Here is a 23,841-nt window from a genome sequence, read left to right as displayed (position 1 = left end):
ACAGTATTTTACACTTAAAGAGACATGCCACTGAAGACATTTAATCACCCAGCTTACGTACAGTACAATTTATTAATTACACAAACGTGTTAATGAGGTGATGTCTAACTGATACTGATGGCTGTCTCCAGCTATTCTCCATGGAATCACCGCTCTTTCTAGTGACTACAATGTACTGACATCACCAAACCTAAACACGTAAAGCTTCCATACTCATCGATCCCCAAACAGGCTGAATGTGCCCCGGTGCCCAAAGCGGACGTCACAGGAACAGGGAACAGAGGAGCCAAAGAGAAACCATTTGGGTCCAGAACATTGTGAACATCCTTTTACTCTGGTTGTCTTTGATCCTCAAGTCATTTTCTGTTTTTTTTAAACCATGTTCGGTTTCATTAATAAACTTGTATCAGGAAAAGTATTTGATCTGGACTCTTCATGATTAGATTGATGCACTTTCGGGACAGTGGGTGAAAGGGATTGACAGGCTCTTCAACAGAAAGTGAGTCCCTCTGAGGTAATTGGCAAAGGAGCCAGAGGGGGAGATGAGATTTTATTTTATTTTTTGACACAGCAAGTTGTTCTGATCTGCCTGAAAGCAGATTCAATAGTATCTTTCCAAAGAGTAAATACTCGAAAGGGAAGAATTTGCAGGGCTGTGGGGAAAGAGCAGAGCAGTTGGATGAATCAGAGAGACCTTTCAAAGAGATAGCAGGGGCACGATGGGCTGAATGGACTCCTCCTGCAGCCTGTGAATCTGAGCCTCCTGTTTTTGTGCAGGTTAAAAGGGACAGATTTCATTGCAGCCTCTTCCCTGTATATGTATTTAATGGGACAAGTTTCTCTTTAGCTCTGAGTGACCGATATAACAATTGGTTGGAGGCCCATTTCCCAGTCAGTCCTCCAGCACCTTCCTGTCTCTATTAGTGCAACGCCCATGGCAGTTTCCCAACTGGTACGCAGGCCCCATTATTCTCAGCTAAATCGGGCAGGAGATACAGTAGTCCGAGAACACGCACGAACAGACTCTAAAACAACTTTTCCCCCGCTGTTCCCAGACTCCTAAATGACCATCTTGTGGACTGACCTCATTAACACTTCACCCTGTATGCTTCATTCGATGCCGGTGCTTATGAAACCGATTGGCACTTGGTGCCCAATTTTGGACTCTCCTGCGATCTAACTGGCGCACTTTGGATTCACACCTTGCGCATCGTGGCCATTAGATCGTGCCCTGAGTCTCATTTGCTGTAAAAAATGTCAAAGGTTACTTGCTGTGTATGAAGAAAGTGCAATGAGGATAAATGTACTGACAAGTGAGACCTTCAAGCTCTGATTAGCCTTAACATTTGAAACTGTCTGAATAAGGGATTGTATAGAATCAGATGAAGGGATAGTAAGAAACAGTTCTATTGTATTCCGGTCTAAGATAATGAGAGAAGGTGTCAGTAATTGGGGATCCAATTAAATTAATCTAGTGACCAAATTGACCAATTATCATGTTACATCAGACCCAACTCTGACGTGAGATAATGGTCACTTTGGGAATAAAAGTCGAGGTTCTGAAGGTTTTCCTTGCTGGCCAAGTACTGAAGATCCCAAGGCCGTGTTCCAAGGAAATTACTGTCAAAGAAGGAGCCAGACTCCAGAGGTTGAATTCCACAAGAATTACTGTCAAAGAAGGAGCCAGAGAGGGTTACGCTTCTACAGACTGATCACCCACATGAAGTTGCAAAAGTCAATGTCTTAAAGTTATTCAGTAAACCTTTTTCATTTAATAAACTTATTTTTAAATTTACTATCCAGAGAATTCTGCCTTTGTCTGAATTGATTAAAGTATTGTCTGAACCAAAGTGAATTTTTTAAATGGTAAGTTGGGGGTGGATGAAATAAATTAAGTTCCAGATAACAACATCAGGTAACATAAACCTTCAATTTAAAAACTTGGATTTCTATAGCACCTTTCACAACCACAGGACGTCCCAAAGTGTTTTACAGTCAATGAAGTACTTTTGAAGTGTAGTCACTGTTGTAGTGTAGGAAACGCAGCAGCCAATTTACACACAAGATCCCACACACAGCAATGTCATAATGAGCAGATGATCTGTTTTTAGTGATGTTGATTGAGGGAAAAATATTGACCAGGACACCCGGGATAACTCCCCTGCTCTTCTTCAAAATAGTGGCTGTGGGAACTGTTCCACCTGAGAGGGGCAGACAGGGCCTCAGTTTAACATCGTATTTGAAAGAAAGCTGTTCTCACAGTGCAGACTCCTTCAGTGCTGGGCCGAGGAATATTGGAACTGATTTTTGTCCACAGGTCCCTGACTGGGATTTGATCCCACAACCTTCTGACTCAGAGGTGAGAGAGTTGCCCACTGAGCCATGGCTCACGCTATAGACAATACAAAGTTAGAAAGGGAAAGTTACCCTTTAAAACCCCCACCCTTTGCCTCCAGTGCCTAAATCTAACAATAAAACCCCCAGTATAAATAAGATGTTTGACTGACAAATGTTGAAGTGTTGATTTTGAGACACAAGTTTTAACTTCCCATTTGAACCTCGGGCACATTTCTGTGTCTATTTCTCATGTCAATGACAGGCAGGAGACGGAGCTATGGGTCAAATTGGATTGGATTGGATTTGTTTATTGTCACGTGTACCGAGGTACAGTGAAAAGTATTTTTCTGTGAACAGCTCAACAGATCATTAAGTACGTAGGAAGAAAAGGGAATTTTAAAAAATACATAATAAGGCAACACAAGGTATACAATGTAACTACATGAAATGAAAATCACTTATTGTCACAAGTAGGCTTCAAATGAAGTTACTGTGAAAAGCCCCGAGTCGCCACATTCCAGCGCCTGTTCGGGGAGGCTGTTACGGGAACCGGTCTATACCCATGGGCGAATCTGGATACAATTAAGGCCAATATCCATCCCATCAACGGGAAGGACCCCCAATCTAAAGGCCTCGCTTGATTTAAGCGTCTCTCCACTGAGTGGTCACATGGACGCCGATTAGTATTGGCCCACACAGACATGGACCAGGAGTCACCATACCGAAAGGTTTCCCGCGTCACTGGATGCCTCCGACTGGTCAGGAATAGGGCATGGTGGTCCCCCAGCCCAGCCCCTGGAACGTGCGCACCTTGGCACTACCAGACTGGCACCTTGGCACCGCAAACCTGGGTATTTCATACTCTGCCCACTCACTAAGATCATTCATAAAGACGAAGTCTTGATTTTGTGCAACAACCATGTCTTTTTCTCCATTTCAAATCCCGTCTGAAAATCCAAACACAGCGTATTGTGAAATTATTAGATTTAAAACAGAACTAGTTGTTGAGATTCACTGCCTGACAAAGGTGCAGGAAGGAAATTTAACTGTAACTTTCACAAGGAAACTGGACAGATTCTGTAGGAAAATAAACTTGCCGTGCGATTGGACTAATTAGATAGTTCACTCGAAGAGCTAGCATGGGAACGATGGACAGAATGGCCTCTTTCTGAGCTCTCTGAGATTCATTTGCATTTGAGGAAAGTGGGAAATATCTGGAAGCCACTTCCTACGATGCAGGTAGAAGCAGAGATGTTGGAATGTTTCCAAAGGGAAATTTGATGGGCTTTTGAGGGAAATAAACTGACAGGAATATGGGGATAGAACGGGGCAATGGTTTGATCTACAGAGATCTACAAGTTGTTAATCTTTGGAATTCCCTACCCCAGAGGGCTGTGGGAGCTCAGTCATTGAGTGTGTTTAAAGCAGAGACTGACAGATTTCTAAATCCCAGTAACACAAAGGGATATGGGGACAGTGTGGGGGAAAAGGCATTGATGTGGATGATTAGCCATGATCGTATTGAATGGTGGAGCAGGCTCGTTGGGCTGAATGGCCAACTCCTGCTCCTATGTCCCAATGGTATAATGATAAGGAGGAAAGTAAATTGTGAAGAGGACATAAGGAGCTTAAAAAGATATATTTTAAATGAGTCAAAAAAGATCTGCCAAATGGATAATGTGAGAAAATGTATGATTATCAATGTTGGCCAGAAGAATAAAAAAGCTTATTATCTAAATGGTGAGAGATTGCAGAGCTCTGAGATTCAGAGGGATCTGGGTGTCCAAGAGCATGAATCACAAAAGGCGAGTATACAAGTACAGCAAGTAATTAGGAAAGCTCATAGAATGTTATTGTTTATTGTGAGGGGAATTGAATACAAAAATAGGGAGATTATGCTTCAGTTATACAGGACATTGGTGAGACCACATCTGGAGCACTGTGTACAGTATTGCTCTCATTTAAGGAATGATGTCAATGTGTTGGAAGCAGTTCAGAGAAGGTTTACTGGACTCATACCTGGAATTGGAGGCTGGTCTTATGAGGAATGATTGGACAGGCTGGGCTTGTGTCTGATGGAGTTTAGGTGACTTGATTGAACTGTATAAGATCCTGAGGGGCCTCAACAGGGTGGATGTGGAAAGGATGTTTCCTCTTGTGGGAGGATCTAGAAATTGGAGTCACTTTAAAAGTAACAACTTGTCCATTTAAGGCAGAGGGGTTGGAGTCTTTGGAACTCTCTTCCTCAAAGGGCAGTGGAAGCAGAGTCTTTGAATATTTTGAAGGCAGGCTGGATAGATTCTTGAAAAGCAAGGGGGTGAAAGGTTATCGGGAGGGCAGGCGGAAATAAAACCATACTAAGACCAGACGTAATAGGAACAGGAGTAAACCATTTGGCCCTTCCAGCCTGGTCCATCGTTCAATAGGATCACAGCTGATCTGACATTTCTCACGTTCACTTTCCTGCCCTTTCCCTGTAATCCTCGGTTCCCTCACTGATCAAGAATCTATCTCGGCCTTCAATATACAGAAGGACCCTGTCCCCTCAACTCTCACTGTTCCAGACTCTCAGAAGAATTTCCTCCTCATCTCAGTCTTAAATTGACATCTCTTTATTCTGAGACGATGTCCTCTGGTCCTCGATTCTCCCATGAGGGGAAACATCCTCTCAGCATTTACCCTGTGAAGCTCCTTAAGAATCCTGTATGTTGTCAATGAGATCACCTCTCATTGTTCGAAATTTCAATGAGTAGAGTCCCAACCTGTTTAACCTTTGCTCCTAAGACAACCTGGGACCATCCTAGTGAACCTTCTCTAAATCTCCTCCAATGAAATAATATATTTTCTTACATAAGGGGATCAAAACTGCTCTCAGTTCTCCAGATGTGGTCTCACCAGCACCTTGTACAGCTGCAGCAAGACTTCCCGACTCTTATACTCCAACCCCCTTGGAATCAGGGCTAACATTCCATTAGCCTTCCTGATTACCTGCTGCACCTGTCTGCTAGCTTTCTGTGTTTCGTGCACAAGTTCCCCCAAGTCCCTTTGTGTTGCAGCTTTCTGTAGTTTTTCTCCATTTAAATAATACTGTTCTTTTGTTCTCCCTTCCAAAATGAACTTCACATTTTCCCACATTATGCTCCATGTGGCAACTTTTTGTCCACTTGCTTAACCTCTCAATATCTCTTTGCAAACTGTTTGTATCCCCCTCGCAACTTGCCTTTCCACCTATTTTTGTGTTGTCTTCAAATTTGGGCGCAGTACGTTCGCTTCCTTCCTCCAAGTCATTAATATAAATTGTACACAGTTGCGATCCCAGCACTGACCCCTGTGGAACCCCACTGGTTACAGGTCACCAACCTGAAAAAGAACCTCTTATCCCCACTCGCTGTTTCCTGCTCATTAGCCAATTCTCTATCCATGTCAATACACTACCTCCAACTCCATGGGTTCTTATCTCATGACTTAATGTTTTGTGAGGTACCTTGTCAAAGGCCTTCTGGAAGTTTAAATGCAACACATCTACTGGTCCCCCTCTATCCACTCTGCTTGAGACTTCCTCGAAACACTCTGATAAATTAGTCAGACACGGTTTCCCTTTCACAAATCCATGCTGACTCTGCTTGATTAGATTATGATTTTCTCAATGTGCTGCTATTACTTCCTAATGATTGATCCCAACATTTTTTACAATAAATGTTAGGCTAATCGCCCTATAGTGTCTCATCTTTGCCTCCCTCCCATTCTGAATCGGGGGGTTGTCACATTGGCAGTTTTCCAATCCTCTGGTACTTCTCCAGAATCCAAGGATTTTTGGAAAATTACAATCAATGCATCCACTATTTCTGTAGACATTTCTTTGAGGATCCGAGGATGCAGCCATCCAGGGGACTTATCTTATCCCCATTAGTTTGTCCAATACAACTTCTCCAGTGATGGTATTTAATTGCTCCATTTGTATTCTTTAGAATTAATGGGATAGTCAAAGTATCTTCCATCATAAAGACTGATGCAAAAAAATCTGTTTGAAACTCCTCTGCCATTTCCTTGTGCCCCATAACTGACACAGCGGCATGGAGGCACTGTTGCTTCACAGCTCCAGGGACCTGGGTTCAATTCCCGGCTTGGGTCACTGGCTGTGCTGAGTCTCCACGTTCTCCCCAAAACTGCGTGCGTTTCCTCCGGGTGCTCCGGTTCCCTCCCACAAGTCCCAAAAGACGTGCTTGTGAGGTGAATTGGACATTCTGAATTCTCCCTCCGTTACCCGAACAGGTGCCGGAGTGTGGCGACTGGGGGATTTTCACAGTAACTTAATTGCAGTGTTAATGTAAGCCTACTTGTCACAATAATAAAGATGCTTATAATAAAGAATATTATTACGCTCTCCCAAGATGTATTTTCTAAGGAGCCTCTGTGGAGTTGAGGTGTCAATCAGATCAGCCGGGAACTTATTGAATGGTGGAGCAGGCTCGAGGGGCCGAGTGGCCTACTCCTGCTCCTAATTCGTATGTTATCACATCCTTTATAATAGATTGGAGCATTTTCCCTCCTACTGATGTCAGGCTAATGGGTCTGAGGTTCCCCGTTTTCTCTCTCTCCTTAAACATTGGGGTTATATTTACCACCTTCCAATCTGCGGGAACCATTCCAGAATCTATAGAATTTTGAAAGTTGACGACCAATGTATCCACGACAGCCACCTCTGTCAACACTCTGGGATGGAGAGAAGCTTTTGGGGTTTATTAACTTTCAATCCCATTATTTTTTCCAGTACTGCTTTTTCACTAATACTAATCTCTTTCAGTTCCTCGTGTTCACTAGTCCCTTGGTTCTCTCGTGTTGTTGGGACAATTTCTGAATCTTCCTCTGTGAAGACAGACACACATTCTTTAGTTTCTCTGCCATTTCCTTATTCCCCATTATAAACTCTCCTGTCTCTGCCTGGAATGGACCCACATTCGTCTTTGCTATAATCTTTTCCTTTTCACATTCCTATAGGAGCTTTTCCAGTTCTCCCCAGTTTGCTCTCATTTTATTTTCTCTTCATCAGTTTCTTGGTCCTCCTTTGCTGAATTCTAAAACAAGTTCCCAATCCCCAGGCTCACTACTATTTGGGCCACTTTATGAGTCTCCTCGGTTGATCTAATGGAATCTTTAACTTTTCTTGTTAGCCACGATAGCTTCACTTTTGCTGTTTAATTTTTGCTTCTTAAAGGAATCTATATTTTATGTAAATAAAATGCGAGTGGTTGCCTGTCTATTGTCCATCGTCATACAAAGAACAACAAAGAACAAAGGACAGTACAGCACGGGAACAGGCCCTTCGGCCCACCAAGCCTGCTTGGATCATGTCGTCTGTCTAAACTAAAACCTTCTGTGCTTCCAGGGTCTGTATCCGTCTATTCCCATCCGATTCATGTGTTCGTCAAGATGCCTCTTAAACGTCACTATCGTACCTGCTTCCACCACCTCCTCCGGCAGCGAGTTCCAGGCACTCACCACCCTCTGTGTAAAAACATTTCCCTCGCACATCTCCTCTAAACTTTGCCCCTCGCACCTTAAACCTCTGTCACCTGGTAACTGACATTTCCAACCTGGGAAAAAGCTTCTGACTATCCACTCTGTCCGTGCCACTCATAATTTTGTAAACTTTTATCAGGTCGTCCCTCAACCTCCGTCGTTCGAGTGAAAAGAATCCAAATTTATCCAACCTCTTCTGACAGCTAATACCCTCCAGGCCAGGCAACATCCTGGTAAACCTCCTCTGTACTCTCTCCAAAGTCTCCACATCCTTTAGATAATGTGATGACCAGAATTGTAGGCAATATTCCACGTGTGGCCTAACTAAGGTTGTGTACAGCTGCAGCATGACTTGCCAATTTTTATACTCAATGCCCCGACCAATGAAGACAAGCATGCCGTCTGCCTTCTTAGCTCTTTATCCATCTGCGTCGCCACTTTCAGTGATACGTTTATTGTAATTTCCCAGTCTACCAGACAACTTGCCCCTCATACCATGACAGTTTCCTTCTGTGAGAAACACCCAGATAAATTAGACAAAAGAACCCTGTAACCACCATAGCCCATCTTCATGGCAACGTGGCTGCTTTGGGAACTAAATATCTTCCAACCTGCAAACACCTTTTCATTCTGAACCCCTCGTCAAACTTGGAACCAGGTAATCGCAACGAGGCTCAAAAATGGTCAGCCCACCGGAGGCAGAGGTGTTAGACCGGCCAGTCCAGCAGAAAGAAACCCTCCAATCATCACCATTCACCAGATGTCAGAATGAACAAGATGCAGTCCTGGATGTCAGTGAGAGCAGAAACAATAACAACAGAGCCAACATCTGTAATTTATTGTGAACTTGTTGGGAGTCACAACAGGTGTGATGAATCACAAAACCCCTCCCCACATTGAGAGCAGATGAATGGTCTCTCCCCAGAATTAACTCGCTTGTGTCTCCGAGGTTGGGACGGATCATTGAATGTTTCCCCTGCTCAGAGCAGGTGAATATGGCTTCTTCCAGGTGTGAACTCGCTAGTGTTCCCGCAGGGTGTATGGATATCTTAATCCCTTCTCTCACTAAGAGCAGGTTAACGCCTTCTCCCCTGTGTGAACTTGCTGGTGTGTCTGCAGGCCGGATAAGTGAGTGAATCCCTTCTCACACTGAGAGCAGGTGAACGGCCTCTCCTCAGTGTGAACTCGCTGATGTCTCCACAGGTCAGATGATTGAGTGAATCCCTTCTCACACTGAAAGCAGGTGAACGGCCGCTCCCCAGTGTGAACTCGCTGATGTCTCCACAGGATGGATGAATCACCAAATCCCTTCTCACATTGAGAGCAGGTGAACGGCCTCTCCCCAGTGTGAACTCGCTGGTGTCTCTGCAGGGCGGATAACTGAGTGAATCCCTTCTCACACACAGAGCAGGTGAACGGCGTCTCCCCAGTGTGACTGCGCCGATGAGCTTCCAGCTGAGATGGGGCCCTGAATCCCTTCCCACAATCGTCACATTTCCACCGTTTCTCTAGGGTGTGGGTTTCCTCGTATCTCTCCAGGTTTGTCGATCAGTTGAAGCCTCGTCCACACACACAACACGTGTAATGTCTCTCCCGCTGTGAATGGTGTGATGTTTTTTCAGGCTGCGTAACTGGTTAAAGCTCTTTCCACAGTCAGTGCTCTGGAACACTCTCACTTGGGTGTGTGTGTCTCGGTGCTTTTCCAGTCTCACTGATGTTTTGAAGCCGACAGAAAAGACAAACATTTCTCCTTCTAGATTCTAAGTCCGGTGATATTCAGTTACAAGGAATTGAGAGACTCAAATCAGATTGAGACGTGACGTTTGAGATTTCGGTCTGTAATTCCTCCTCTTCTAATATCCTGTAAAAACAATTTACAAAAGTTACTTTTCTTCCCCTCATTTTGGAGAAGGTGTCCTGAGGGTAACGACAGTCTGGCCGTGGGGTTAATCCTCCGGGTCCTCAGTCTTATTGAGGAATGTCCCCTTGGATCTATTGTGGTGGTGATTCTTTTGTATTTTTGTTATTATGGGAGGGTTTATGTGTTGTTGACTTTATCCTACTCTGGTACAGACGGGGCTTTTATCTGTGAAAGGAGCAGTTTGGGGAGACTTTGGTAAAGAGAGTTGGAGGAGGGGGTAATGGCGCACGCCTGATTGTGGCGTGAAAATCTGTTCCTGTTCTCTCTGTTGCCTAACTTTAAAAAAAAAAATTTTTTAAATTAAAGGTTTTCATAAAATATCAATAACAAAATGAGAAAGAAAAAGAACCCAACAGGGTTAAGTACAAAACACAATCTAAAAAAGCAACCCCCCAAACCCCTCCCCCTGTACATAAATAATAAATTAACATTAACACCCCGACTTAACACAACAGGTGTATACACCCCCTCAGACCCTCCAGTGTAAATAACATAAACAAAAATAAAGTAACCCCCCCCGAGCTGCTGCTGCCATTTACCAATGTCTATCGTTCTGCCAGAAAGTCTAAGAACGGTTGCCACCGCCTAAAGAATCCTTGCACCGACCCTCTCAAGGCGAATTTCACCCTCTCCAATTTAATGAACCCTGCCATATCGCTGATCCAGGATTCCACGCTTGGGGGCCTCGCATCTTTCCACTGTAGGAGAATCCTTCGCCGGGCTACCAGGGACGCAAAGGCCAGAATTCCGGCCTCTTTCACCTCCTGCACTCCCAGCTCCTCTGCCACCCCAAATATTGCGAGCCCCCAGCCCGGCCTGACCCTGGATCCTACCACCCTCGACACCGTCCTCGCTACGCCCTTCCAAAATTCCTCCAGCGCTGGGCATGCCCAGAACATATGGGTGTGATTTGCTGGGCTCCCTGAGCACCTAACACACCTGTCCTCACCCCCAAAGAACCGGCTCATCCTTGTCCCAGTCATATGTGCCCTGTGCAGCACCTTAAACTGTATGAGGCTGAGCATCGCGCACAAAGAGGAAGAATTCACCCTCCCTAGGGCATCGTCCCCTCTTCGATCTCTTCTCCCAACTCCTCCTCCCTCTTACCTTTCAACTCCACCACCGAGGCCTCCTCCTCCTCCTGCATCACCTGGTAAGTTTCCGAGATCTTCCCCACTCCCACCCAGCCCCCCCGAGAGCACCCTGTCCTGTACTGTGTGTGGCAGTAGCCGCGGGAATTCCACCACCTGCCGTCTGGCAAACGCCCTTACCTGTAAGTACCTGAAGGTGTTCCCCGGGGGGAGCCTGTACTTCTCCTCCAGCTCACCCAAGCTCGCGAACTTCTCGTCCACAAACAGGTCCCCCAACTTTCGTATCCCTGCCCTTTGCCACCCCGAAAACCCTTCACCTGTTCTTCCTGGGGCGAACCGGTGGTTCCCCCGTAATGGGGTCCACGCCGAGGCCCCAACTTCCCCCCTATGCCGCCTCCACTGCCGCCAAAGTTTGAGGGCCGCCACCACCACCGGGCTCGTGGTATACATCCGTGGAGGGAGCGGCAGCGGCACCGTTGCCGGTGCCCCCAGACTCGTACCCATACAGGACGCCGTCTCCAGCCTCTTCCATGCAGCCCCCTCCCCCTCCATCACCCACTTGCACACCTTCGTCGCATTGGCGGCCCAGTAGTACCCACAGAGGTTGGGCAGCGCCAGCCCCTCCCTATCTCTACTCCACTCCAGGAACACCCTTCTCACCCTCGGAGTCCCTCGCGCCCACACAAACCCCATTATACTCCTGTTCACCCGCCTGAAAAAAGCCTTTGGGATAAACACGGGGAGGCACTGGAACAGGAACAAAAACCTTGGGAGCACCGTCATTTTGATTGACTGCACCCTACCCGCCAAGGACAGCGGCAACGCGTCCCACCTCTTGAACTCCTCCTCCATTTGCTCCACCAGCTTTGTAAAGTTAAGCCTATGCAGGGCCCCCCAGCTCCTGGCCACCTGGACCCCCAAATATCTGAAGCTCCTCTCCGCCCTTCTTAGTGGGAGCTCGCCAATCCCCCTCTCCTGGTCCCCTAGCTGAACTACGAACAGCTCGCACTTCCCCATATTGAGCTTGTACCCCAAAAAGTCCCCGAATTCCCTAAGGATCCTCATTACCTCTGGTATTCCTCCTACCGGGTCTGCCACATACAGCAGCAGGTCGTCCGCATAAAGCAACACCCTATGCTCGTCCCCACCCCGCACCAACCCCCTCCAGTTCCTCGACTCTCTCAGTGCCATAGCCAGGGGTTCAATCGCCAGTGCGAAGAGCAGGGGGGACAGGGGACACCCCTGTCTTGTCCCTCGGTGCAACCGAAAGTACTCGGACCTCCTCCTATTTGTGGCCACACTCACCATTGGGACCATAAGACCATAAGAGATAGGAGCGGAAGTAAGGCCTTTCGGCCCATCGAGTCCACTCCACCATTCAATCATGGCTGATTTCAACTCCATTTACCCGCTCTCTCTCCATAGCCCTTAATTCCTCGAGAAATCAAGAATTTATCAACTTCTGTCTTAAAGACACTCAACGTCCCGGCCTCCACCGCCCTCTGTGGCAATGAATTCCACAGACCCACCACTCTCTGGCTGAAGAAATTTCTCCTCATCTCTGTTCTAAAGTGACTCCCTTTTATTCTAAGGCTGTGCCCCCGGGTCCTAGTCTCCCCTGCTAATGGAAACAACTTTCCTACATCCGCCCTATCTAAGCCATTCATTATCTTGTAAGTTTCTATTAGATCTCCCCTCAACCTCCTAAACTCCAATGAATATTGGAGGGAGCGTGGTGCGGAGTGGGGTTGGCATCAATGGGGTCTTCAGGGACTTCTACGAGGAATTTTACCGATCCGAGCCCCCACGGGAGGAGGGAGGGATGAGCTGTTTCCTGGACCAATTGAGGTTTCCAAAGGTGGAAGAGGGACTGGTGGCGGGACTGGGGGCCCCGATTGGGCTGGAGGAGCCCAATGGAGGAACTCCAATGGGACCTCATACAACAGCCTAACCTACCTGACAAACCCCTCCCCAAACCCGAACCTCTTCAGCAACTCCCACAGGTACCCCCACTCTACCCTATCGAAGGCTTTCTCAGCGTCCATCACTATCTCCGCCTCCCCCTCCCTCGCCCGCATCATGATAACGTTCAAAAGCCTCCGCACATTCGCGTTCAACTGTCTCCCCTTCACAAACCCTGTCTGGTTTTCATGGATGATCTGCGGCACACAATCCTCAATCCTCGTGGCTAAGACCTTTGCCAGCACCTTGGCATCTACATTTAACAAGGAAATCGGTCTGTAAGACCCACGTTGTAGGGGATCCTTGTCCCGCTTCAGGATCAAGGAGATCAGTGCCCGGGACATCGTCGGGGGTAAAGCCCCCCCCTTCCTTGCCTCATTAAAGGTCCTAACTAACAGCGGGCCCAACTGGTCCATATATTTTTTATAGAATTCGACCGGGAAACCGTCCGGCCCCGGTGCCTTCCCCGCCTGCATGCTTCCTATCCCTTTGATCAGCTCCTCCAGCCCAATCGGGGCCACCAGTCCCTCTTCCACCTTTGCAAACCTCAATTGTTCCAGGAAACGGCCCATCCCTCCCTCCTCCCGTGGGGGCTCGGATCGGTACAATTCCTCGTAGAAGTCCCTGAAGACGCCATTGATGCCAACTCCACTCCGCACCACGCTCCCTCCCCTGTCCTTAACTCCCCCGATCTCCCTAGCTGCGTCCCGCTTCCGAAGTTGATGCGCCAGCATCCGGCTTGCCTTTTCCCCATACTCATAGACCGCCCCCTGGGCCTTCCACCACTGCACCTCCGCCTTCCTGGTGGTCACCAGGTCGAATTCGGCCTGGAGGCTGCGCCTCTTCCTCAACAATCCTTCCTCAGGCTCTTCCGCATACCTCCTGTCTACCCTCACCATCTCCCCCACCAGCCTCTCCCTCTCCTTCCGCTCCCTCCGCTCCTTGTGATCAGCTCTCCCCTCACCACCGCCTTCAGTGCCTCCCATACCATCGCCACTCGTACCTCCCCGTTGTCGTTGGTCTCCAAGTACCTCTCTATACTTCCTCGGACCCGCTCGCTCAGCTCCTCGTCCGCCAACAGCCCCACCTCCAAGCGCCACAGCGGGGGCTGGTCCCTCTCCTCCCCCATCTCCAAGTCCACCCAATGCGGGGCGTGATCCGAAATGGCTATTGCCGAATACTCGGTATCCTCTACTCTCGCTATCAGCGCCCTACTCAAAATGAAAAAGTCGATTCGAGAATAAGCCTTATGGACATGTGAGAAGAATGAAAATACCCTAGCCCCCGGCCTTGCAAATCTCCAAGGGTCCACCCCTCCCATTTGGTCCATAAATCCCCTCAACACTCTAGCCGCTGCCGGCTTCCTACCTGTCCTAGACCTGGAGCGATCCAGTGCCGGATCCAACACCGTGTTAAAGTCTCCCCCCAATATCAGGCCTCCCACTTCCAAGTCTGGGATCCGACCCAACATACGCCGCATAAAACCCGCATCGTCCCAGTTCGGAGCATACACATTGACCAGTACCACCCTCTCTCCCTGCAACTTACCACTTACCATTATGTACCTACCGCCATTATCTGCCACAATGCTCGACGCCTCGAATGACACCTTCTTTCCCACCAAGATCAAGATTTTTGGCATCTAGCCCCGAGTGGTTAGCATAATTGCTTCACAGCTCCAGGGTCCCAGGTTCGATTCCCGGCTTGGGTCACTGTCTGTGCGGAGTCTGCACGTTCTCCCCGTGTGTGCGTGGGTTTCCTCCGGGTGCTCCGGTTTCCTCCCACAGTCCAAAGACGTGCAGGTTAGGTGGATTAGCCATGCTAAATTGCCCTTAGTGTCCAAAATTGGCCTTGGTTGAGTGGGGTTACTGGGTTATGGGGATAGGGTGGTGTGGGTCTCGGTAGGGCGCTCTTTCCAAGAGCCGGTGCAGACTCGATGGGCCGAATGGCCTCCTTCTGCACTGTAAATTCTATGAATCTATGAAACACCTGACCTACCCACCCTTTCCTCAGTCTTACCTGGTCTGCCACCTTCAGGTGTGTCTCCTGGAGCATAACCACATCCGCCTTAAGCCCCTTCAGGTGCGCGAACACGCGGGCCCGTTTAACCGGCCCATTCAGTCCCCTTACATTCCAGGTTATCAGCCGGATCGGGGGCTACACGCCCCCCTCCCCCGCCGACTAGCCATGACCCCTCCTCGGCCAGCCACGCGCCCGCACCCCACACCCGGCCCGTTCCCCACAGCGGCATACCCCTGTCTCGACCCCCCCCCCCCACTCGCTCCAGCTCCTCCTTGACCTTAGCAGCAGCAACTCGATCCCCCCCCACCCCCCAGCTAGGACCCATCCTAGCTGGTGTACTCCCCCATTGCACTTCCGCAAGTCAGCTGACTCCTGCTGACCCCGGCCACTCCCGCCTCCCCTTCGACTCCTCCCATTGTGTGGCACACCCTCCTCTCCCGCTCCCCATCGACAGGCTCTCCCCCTCCCCCCTCCGTTCTAAGCGCGGGAAACAATCCTCGCTTCCCCGTCCCGGCCCCGCCCCCCAGTCTTCGGCGTGGGAAAAAAGCTTGCGCTCTCCACCTACCAGGCCCCGCCACCAACCAAAACAGTGCCCAACCCGCCCCATCCACCCTCCCCAACCCGAAAGAGAAAAACACAGAGAAAAAGAAACCCAAAACAATGCAAAGCCCCCCCCCCCCCCCCCCCCCCCCCCCCGGCGAACCAAATATAGGCATAACATATCCACCGCAGTCCCCAATCGCCCATCCCGACCCTCAGTCTGTGTCCAGCTTCTCGGCCTGAACAAAGGCCCACGCCTCCTCCGGAGACTCAAAATAATGGTGCCGGTCCTTGTAGGTAACCCACAGTCGTGCCGGCTGCAACATGCCAAACTTTACCCCCTTCCTGTGCAGCACCACCTTCGCTCGATTGTACCCGGCCCTCCTATTCGCCACCTCCGCACTCCAGTCCTGATATAGCCGAACCTCCGCGTTCTCCCACCTGCTGCTCCTCTCCTTCTTGGCCCACCTGAGCACACACTCCCGATCGGCGAACCGATGGAACCGCACCAGCACTGCCCGCGGAGGCTCGTTAGCTTTGGGCCTCCTCGCCAACACTCTATGCGCCCCTTCCAGCTCCAGGGCCCCCTGGAAGGACCCCACTCCCATCAGCGAGTTCAACATGGTGACCACATAGGCACCCACGTCCAGCCCCTCCCGCCCCTCCGGGAGGCCCAGAGTCCGCAGATTCTTCCGCCTCGACCGATTCTCCATCTCCTCAAACTGCTCCTGCCATTTCTTGTGGAGTGCCTCGTGCGCCTCCACCTTTACCGCCAGGCCTAAGATCTCGTCCTCATTGTCAGAGATCTTTTGTCGAGCCTCTCGGATCGCCACCCCCTGGGCCGTCTGTGTCTCCAGCAGCTTATCAATAGAAGCCTTCATCGGCTCTAGCAGGTCCGTTTTAATCTCTCTGAGGCAGCGCTGGATACCCTCCTGTTGCTCCTCCGCCCACTGCCTCCACCCTGCCTGGTCTCCGCCCGCCGCCATTTTGCTCTTGCCTGATTGTTAAGCCTCTTTCGAATTGAAGCATTTTAGAGGGTCAATTTGGAACTGAGTAAATAAAGCACCTTCAACCAAATTAAACCGAATCTAAATATTTATTATATACCCTTTAAAACAGAGATAGGGCCTCTAGGATGTGCAAGAAAGATTAGCAAGAAAGGATGATATCAGAACTGAGAGTGTAAGTTTCAGGAGGTATTGAACAGGTTGGGGATATATCCCCTGGGGAAGAGAAGGTTGAAGACTGACCTGATAGAGACTTTAATGGGTGTGATAGGATTGACATCATCAGGGTGGCATAGTGGTCAGCACTGCTGCCTCACGGTGCTGAGGATACGGGTTCACTCCCGGCCGTGGGTCAGTGTCCATGTGGAGTTTGCACATTCTCGCCATGTCTGCGTGGGTCTCACACCCACAACCCAAAAAGATGTGTAGGTGAGGTGGATTGGCCATGCTAAATTGCCCCTTAATTGGAAAAAAATAATTGGGTACTGTAAATCTATATTAAAAAATGTTTTTTTTAAAAGTCATCGCTGTGATTACAGAATAGAAATTCACAACTGACAATTCTAGTTGTCACAGAAAAGCCTTCTTCCTCTCAAACTATAAATGTCTGACCCCCACCCATGCTCTCCTCACTATTGATTTTAACACTAATTTATCCTTCTGTCCTCCTGCTTTTCCCCAAGTCTCCTCCCGTGAAGATGCTGACTCTCGGATTCAGTTTCACTCTCACCTATTGCCTTCCCCAGATGCTAAGGGCGAACGACACAATCAATCCCCGTGACTACCAACATGAACTTTGTGTCAGGGTGAGGTCACTGCCCCTCCTCCATTTTTCATCCCAGTCCCAGGAGTTTGGACAGTGTCGGCCGCAGCTCCCACAATCCCCCGCGCGGGTGAACCCGCTCTATCCGCCGCACGGGCGGGTGATCAGGTACTGCGCATGTCCAAGAGTGAGGGGTAGCTGCGCATGTGTGGAGGAAAGCCCGCCCTCTGACCTGCCTTGGCCAATGGAAAAGTGGGAGGACCGGAAGGACTCTGGTCCTCCAGCCAATCAGAAGGCAGACGTGTTAATGAAGACACAGGCTGAAACCTCTTCCTGTCTCCAACATCTGTGAGTAAAACACTTTCTTTTCTCCCTCTTTTCATTTATTTTCTCGTTCTGACCTTCAATTGGTGACTTGCAGCAGCTGAACGGAAAGGAAGTGAATCAAGGGAGGGTGCAGACTCTGCAAAGCTTGGCCCAGGTCTCTCTCTCTCTCTCAAAGACATTGACATCCTTTGCTCCCTCAGCTTGACACATTTATTTGTTTGGCTAAAAGGGTGGTCTCTTTCCTAATGTTCACAATTAAAAGGGTTGTTCCCCGGAGTTCTCCCTGTGTCTACGCGGGTTTCCTCCAGGTGCTCCGGCTTCCACCCACAAGTCCTGAAAGACATACTGTCTGATAATTTGGACATTCTGAATTTTCCCTCTGTGTACCGGAACAGCACGGTAGCATAGTGGTTGGCACAATTGCTTCACAGCTCCAGGGTCCCAGGTTCGATTCCCGGCTTGGGTCACTGTCTGTGCGGAGTCTGCATGTTCTCCCCGTGTGTGCATGGGTTTCCTCTGGGTGCTCCGGATAACAGGCGCCGGAATGTGGCGACTCGGGGCTTTTCACAATAATTTCATTGCAGTGTAAGCCTACTTGTGACAATAAAGATTATTATTATTATTAGAGTTGGCTAAAATTTAAATGGACGGTAAATAAATGTCGGACAGAGATATGTCTCGTGTTTTTACATGGTACAGATTAGATATATTATGAAAACAAATTACTGTGAAGGCTGGAATCTTAAACAAAAACAGAAAATACTGGACAATCTCAGAAGGTCTGACGGCATCTGTGGAGAGAAAAGGGAACTAATGTTTCGAGTCTGCATGACTCTTTGTGACAGTTAGAGAGAACTGGAAATGGGGTCAGATTTGTACTGTAGTGGGGAGGGGTGGAATGGAGCGGTGGGGCTGGATAGGGGCCAGCAATAGGTGGAGATATAGACAAAGATGTCGAGAACAGAAGATAAAAGGAATGCAAATGGTGGTAATTCAGGCTAAGAAGGGTGCTGATAGTGGAGATGCCAGTGTTGGACTGAGGTGAGCACAGTAAGAAGTCTTACAACATCAGGTTAAAGTCCATCATGTTTGTTTCAAGCACAAACACTAGCTTTTGGAGCACTGCTCCTTCCACAGGTGAGTGCTGATAGTGATACATAAAAAGGTTAGAATGTGCAAATGGCAGAATAAAGGTGAGCAGTGTGTCACGGGCAACTTGAAATAATTCGAATGGGGGGAGGGGAGGAAAATAATGGGGAGGGAAAAAACGATCAATGGAAGAAATGAAAATAAAAATGGGGTAAAGGTGGTGGAGAGTCTGAGGTTGTTGAACTCAATGTTAAGTCCGGAAGGGTGTAACATGCTGAATCGGAAGATGAGGTGCTGTTCCTCCAGTTTGCGCTGGGCTTCACCTGAACATTGCAGCAGGCCAAGGACGGACATGCGGACTGAGAGCAGGGCGGTGAGTTGAAATGGCAAGCGACAGGAAGGTCTGGGAACTGCTTGCGGATGGACTGGAGGTGTTCTGCAAAGCCTGGAAAAATATATTCATTTTGCTTCCGGTTTGCACCCCTCTATCACCTCCACATGGTCTGTCTCCGACACTTCACTTTACTTCCTTGACCTTTCTATTTCAATTTCTGAGATAGACTGTCCACTAATACCAATTAAAGACTTGCGACTCCCACAGCTACGTCAACTACAGCTCTTCACACCCCACATCCTGTAAGGGCTCCATCCCATTCTCTCAGTTCCTTCACCTCCGTCACATCTATTCCGATGATGCCACTTTCCAAAACTGTGCTGCTGACTTGTCTTCATTCTTCCTTAACCGTGGCTTCCCACCCACTGTGGTCGACGGGGCTCTCAACCGTGTCCGACCATCTCCCACACCTCTGCCTTCCCCCTCACTCCTCTCTCCCAGAACCAGAATAGATCCCCACTGTCCTCACTTTTCACCCCACCAGCCTCCGCATTGAAGAAATCATCCTCCGCCAGTTCTGCCAACCCCAGCATGATTCCACCAGCAAACCCATCTACCCCTCACTCCCCCTGTCAGCATTTGGAATTCTCTACCCCAGAGGACTGTGGAACATCAGTCATCAAGTATTTTCAAATCAGAGATTGATAACGTTTTAAGGGAGTGAAGATATCGAGGGATATGGGGGACTGTGCGGGAAAATGCTGCTGAGGTAGATCGGCCAATGCTGTCATTGAATGGTTGAGCAGGTTTGGTGGACCGAATGGCTGACTGCAGCTCAGATTTGTTCTGGTCTTTGTGTCCAGGACAGGAAGCAGTGAGCATGGATCTGTCAATCAGCCTGAATCGGCACCTTCAGGAGAATTGGGAGGGTGAATATTAGATACAGCAGAGTGAGAATGGAGGGAGAGTGCGTGGGACGGAGATTTACAGATGTTGCGGAATGCAAGAGGAAAGAATGTTCCAGAGAAACTAGAATTTTCTGTTCTGAATTTCTATCCTGTACTTGCAGTGATGTCTTTTGTAAATTGTTTTAACAGGAGATTCGAAGAGGACGAATTACAGACAGAAATCTAAAACATGTCGTCTGGATCTGACAGTCACTCAATTCCTTGGGACTTGAATATCATTGGCCTTCGAATCTAGAAGGAGAAATGTTTGTCTCATCTGTCAGCTTCAAAGATTTTAAACACCATTGTGACTGGAAAAACACCCGAGTGAGAGTGTTCCAGAGCACTGACTGTGGAAAGAGCTTTAACCAGTTACACAGCCTGAAAAAACATTGCCCTATTCACAGCGGGAAGAGACCGTACACGTGTTCTGTGTGTGGACGAAGCCTCAACTGATTGTCCGAACTGGACAGACACGAGGAGACCCAAAACATGGAGAAACCATGGACATGTGAGGACTGTGGGAAGGGATTCATAGCTCCGTCTGTGCTGGAAATTCATCGGCGCATTCACACTGGGGAAAGGCCGTTCACCTGCTCTCAGTGTGGAAAAGGATTCACTCAATTATCTGACCTGCAGAAACACGAGCGAGTTCACGCTGGGGAGAGGCCGTTCACCTGTTCTCAGTGTGGGAAGAGATTCACTCGGTTATCCAGCCTGCAGACACACCAGAGAGTTCACACTGGGGAGAGGCCATTCACTTGCTCTCAGTGTGGGAAGGGATTTAGTCATTCATCTACCCTGCAGGCACACCAGAGAGTTCACACTGGGGAGAAGCCATTCACCTGTTCTCAGTGTGGGAAGGGATTCACTCAGTTATCCCAACTGCGTGCACACCAGCGAGTTCATACTGGAGAGAGACCGTTCATCTGCTCTCAGTGTGGGAAGGGATTCACTCACTTATGGAACCTGCGGACACACCAGCGAATTCATACTGCGGCGAAACCGTTCGCCTGCTCTCAGTGTGGGAAGGGATTCAGACATTCATCCGCCCTGCAGAATCATCTGCAAGTTCACACTGGGGAGAGGCCATTCACCTGCTCTCAGTGTGGGACGGGATTCGCTCGGTTATCCAGTTTGCGGACACACCAGCGAGTTCACACTGGGGAGAGGCCATTTGCCTGCTATCAGTGTGGGAAGGGATTCACTCGATTATCCCACCTGCAGAGCCACCAGCGAGTTCACACTGGAGAGAGGCCATTCATCTGCTCTCAGTGTAGGAAGGGATTCACTCAGTCATCCAGCCTGAAGTCACACCAGTGGGTTCACACTGGAGAGAGGCCATTCACCTGCTATCGGTGTGGGAAGAGATTTGCTTGGTTATCCAACCTGCGGACACACCAGCGAGTTCACACTGGAGAGAGGCCGTTCACCTGCTCTGAGTAGGTGAGATATTCAGTGATCCATCCCAACTATGGAGACACCGCTGAGTTCTCACTGGAGAGAGGCCGTTCATCTGCTCTCAGTGTAGGAGAGATTTTGTGTTTCATCGCACATGCTCACACCCCAAGTTCACAATTGATTACAGGGGTTGGATTCCGCTGTTTTGCTCTCAATTGCATCCAGGACAGCATTTTGTTAATTCTGTCAGTTCAAAAGGGATGGGCGGAGGGTTTCTTCCTGCTGGACTGGTTGGTCTCACAAATTTGCCTCCAGTGGCTGATGATCATTGAGCCACGTTGTGAATTCCTGGCTTCAGCTTTCACGAGGATCTCAGAGCGAAAGGGTGTTTGGTGGTTGGAAGATATTTAGTTCCCATTTCTGTTTGGAACCTCTGAAAGCATGCCACGTTGCCATTAAGATGGGCTATGGTGGTTACATGGTTCCTTTGTTTAATTATCCACATGTTTTTCACAAAGGAAACTGGCGAGGTTTGAAAGGCAAGTTGTCTGTGGTAGATTGGGACATTTCAACAATAGATATGACAATAGACAGGCAATCACTAATTTTTAAGGTATTATTACATGTTGACATCAAATGTAGACTCCTTTAAGGAACAAAAAGCCACAGGAAAAGTGATGCAACTGTGCCTAACGAGAAAATTTAAGGATTCCATTAGATCAAAGGAAGAGGCTCATAAAGAGGCCAAAATAGCCGTACGCCTGTGGATTGGTGATTGATTTAGAATTCAGCAAAGGAGGACCAAGAAACTGATAAAGAGAAAATAGAATATGAGAGCAAACTGATGAGAAACATAAAAACGAACAGGAAAAGCACCTATAGGAATGTGAAAAGGAAAAGATTAGCAAAGACCAATGTCTTTTGGGTCCATTCCAGACAGAGACAGGAGAGTTTATAATGGGGAATAAGGAAATGTCAGAGAAACTAAACAATGTGTATCTGTCTTCACAGAGGAAGACACAGAAATCGTCCCAAAAACACGAGAGAACCAAGGGAACTAGTGAGCACGAGGAACTGGGTGTGGTCAGTTAATCCTTGTTCCACTTTTCTTCAATATTCTCTTGGCTGCCTGGGCGTGGCAGTGGTCACTTGATTTGCTCGGGCAGGGCAGGAATAACTGTGTTTATTGGGTCAGGCGGAGGGTCTGTTGGGTGGTGGAGTGAGTTTCCCTCCCTGAGTTGTCCCCTTTGGAGGCCCCTGGTCTGCTCCTCCTCTGGTCCTCCTCCACAGCCTGTATGGCAACTGCTCGAGGCAAGACCATTAGAAACTACAGAGAGTCGTGAACACAGCCCAGTCCATCACGTGAACCCGCCTCCCAACCACTGACTCTGTCTACACCTCCCACTGCCTTGGGAAAGCAGGCAGCAGAATCAAAGACCTCTCCTACCTGGGTTATTCTCTCTTCCAACCTCTTCTATCGGGCATGAGATGCAAAAGTCTGAGAACACGCACTAACAGATAAAAAACAGCTTCTTCCCCGCTGTCACCAGACTCCTGAATAACTCTCTTATGGACTGAACTGATCTCTTCACACACCTTCTCCACTGAGTAGTACTGCATTCCATATGCTTCACCCGATGCCTGCGTCTATGTATTTACATTGTGTATTTATCTATGTCCTATGTTTTGTTTTTCATGTCTGGAACGATTTGTATGGACTGTACGCAGAACAATACTTTTCACTGTCCCTCGGTGCACGTAACAATAAAACAAATCAATCAAGTCATCAATCAATCCTCTCGGGATAGGTTCCACTGGGGAGGTAGTAACCTGTGGGTTGGAGGGTTTGAGTGAGAGTTTGAGATCAATGATGTTTGAGCCCTCATTGGGTCTGAGGGTGAGGCTGAGGGGGGAGATGGGCACCCTGCTCCAAGTGGGATTATATAGTGACTTCCTGAATGCCCTCCTTGTTGAAGCAGGGTCTCCTGTGGGGAGACAGTGTTTTGACGCCAATGAGGCTACGCAGCTCTGCCCCGAGTATCTGTTTTGTGACGGTGCACGGTGCAATGTTCTTTCATTGGGCAGATGCTGAATCTTGATATTGTCGTGTGAATAAAGAAAATTAGACTTTGTTTCATAAACATAGTTATTTATTACTAACACTACACTAACGAATTACTAAAATGTCTAAGATTAATACAGTTGGAAATAATGGTCTAACACTAACTTACAGTAAGATACTACAGAGCTACTCGAATATGCGACTGCTGCAAACTCCTTACCAACACCTCCTGGAACATAGGGTGTGTCCGGGTCATGTGTCTGCATACTCACACCACCTGATGGTCGGATGTTGGAACTACAACAGTTATACATATATTATTATTTACGTACAGATGATAATATAGATGACAATCTACTTATCACATATGGTGCTGGTTCTTGCCTGGCATCCTTTGGCCAATCCTGGTGTTCCTCTCTTTTGAAGTTACTTTTCCTTGAGGCGGTAGCATGCTGATGTAGGCCCCGATTTGGTATATTGTATCACGGGGGTTTCCTTTGCCGTGAGTGGGGATGGAG

General features: G+C 48.5%; 3 protein-coding genes across 3 annotated transcripts in view; 2 read left to right on the top strand and 1 right to left on the bottom strand.

The window, feature by feature from the left end:
- The window catches only part of LOC140422253 (uncharacterized), a 227,500-nt gene that overhangs the window by 70,915 nt on the left and 132,744 nt on the right, over positions 1 to 23,841 (top strand). The gene's annotated exons all lie outside the window — the stretch shown is intronic.
- Positions 1 to 23,841, bottom strand: part of LOC140422254 (uncharacterized) — a 218,947-nt gene that overhangs the window by 134,011 nt on the left and 61,095 nt on the right. The gene's annotated exons all lie outside the window — the stretch shown is intronic.
- LOC140418015 (uncharacterized) overlaps positions 1 to 23,841 on the top strand; it is a 111,619-nt gene that overhangs the window by 54,544 nt on the left and 33,234 nt on the right. Inside the window, exon 5 of the mRNA XM_072501446.1 lies at positions 20,320 to 20,867. Coding sequence (XP_072357547.1) covers positions 20,320 to 20,867 — 548 coding nt within the window. The remainder of the gene's footprint in view (positions 1 to 20,319; positions 20,868 to 23,841) is intronic.

Source organism: Scyliorhinus torazame, chromosome 5 (genome assembly GCF_047496885.1).
Source record: "Scyliorhinus torazame isolate Kashiwa2021f chromosome 5, sScyTor2.1, whole genome shotgun sequence".
Lineage (NCBI taxonomy): Eukaryota > Metazoa > Chordata > Chondrichthyes > Carcharhiniformes > Scyliorhinidae > Scyliorhinus > Scyliorhinus torazame.
The sequence above is the reverse complement of the archived record's forward strand: the minus strand, read 5'-3'. Positions and strand labels throughout refer to the sequence as shown.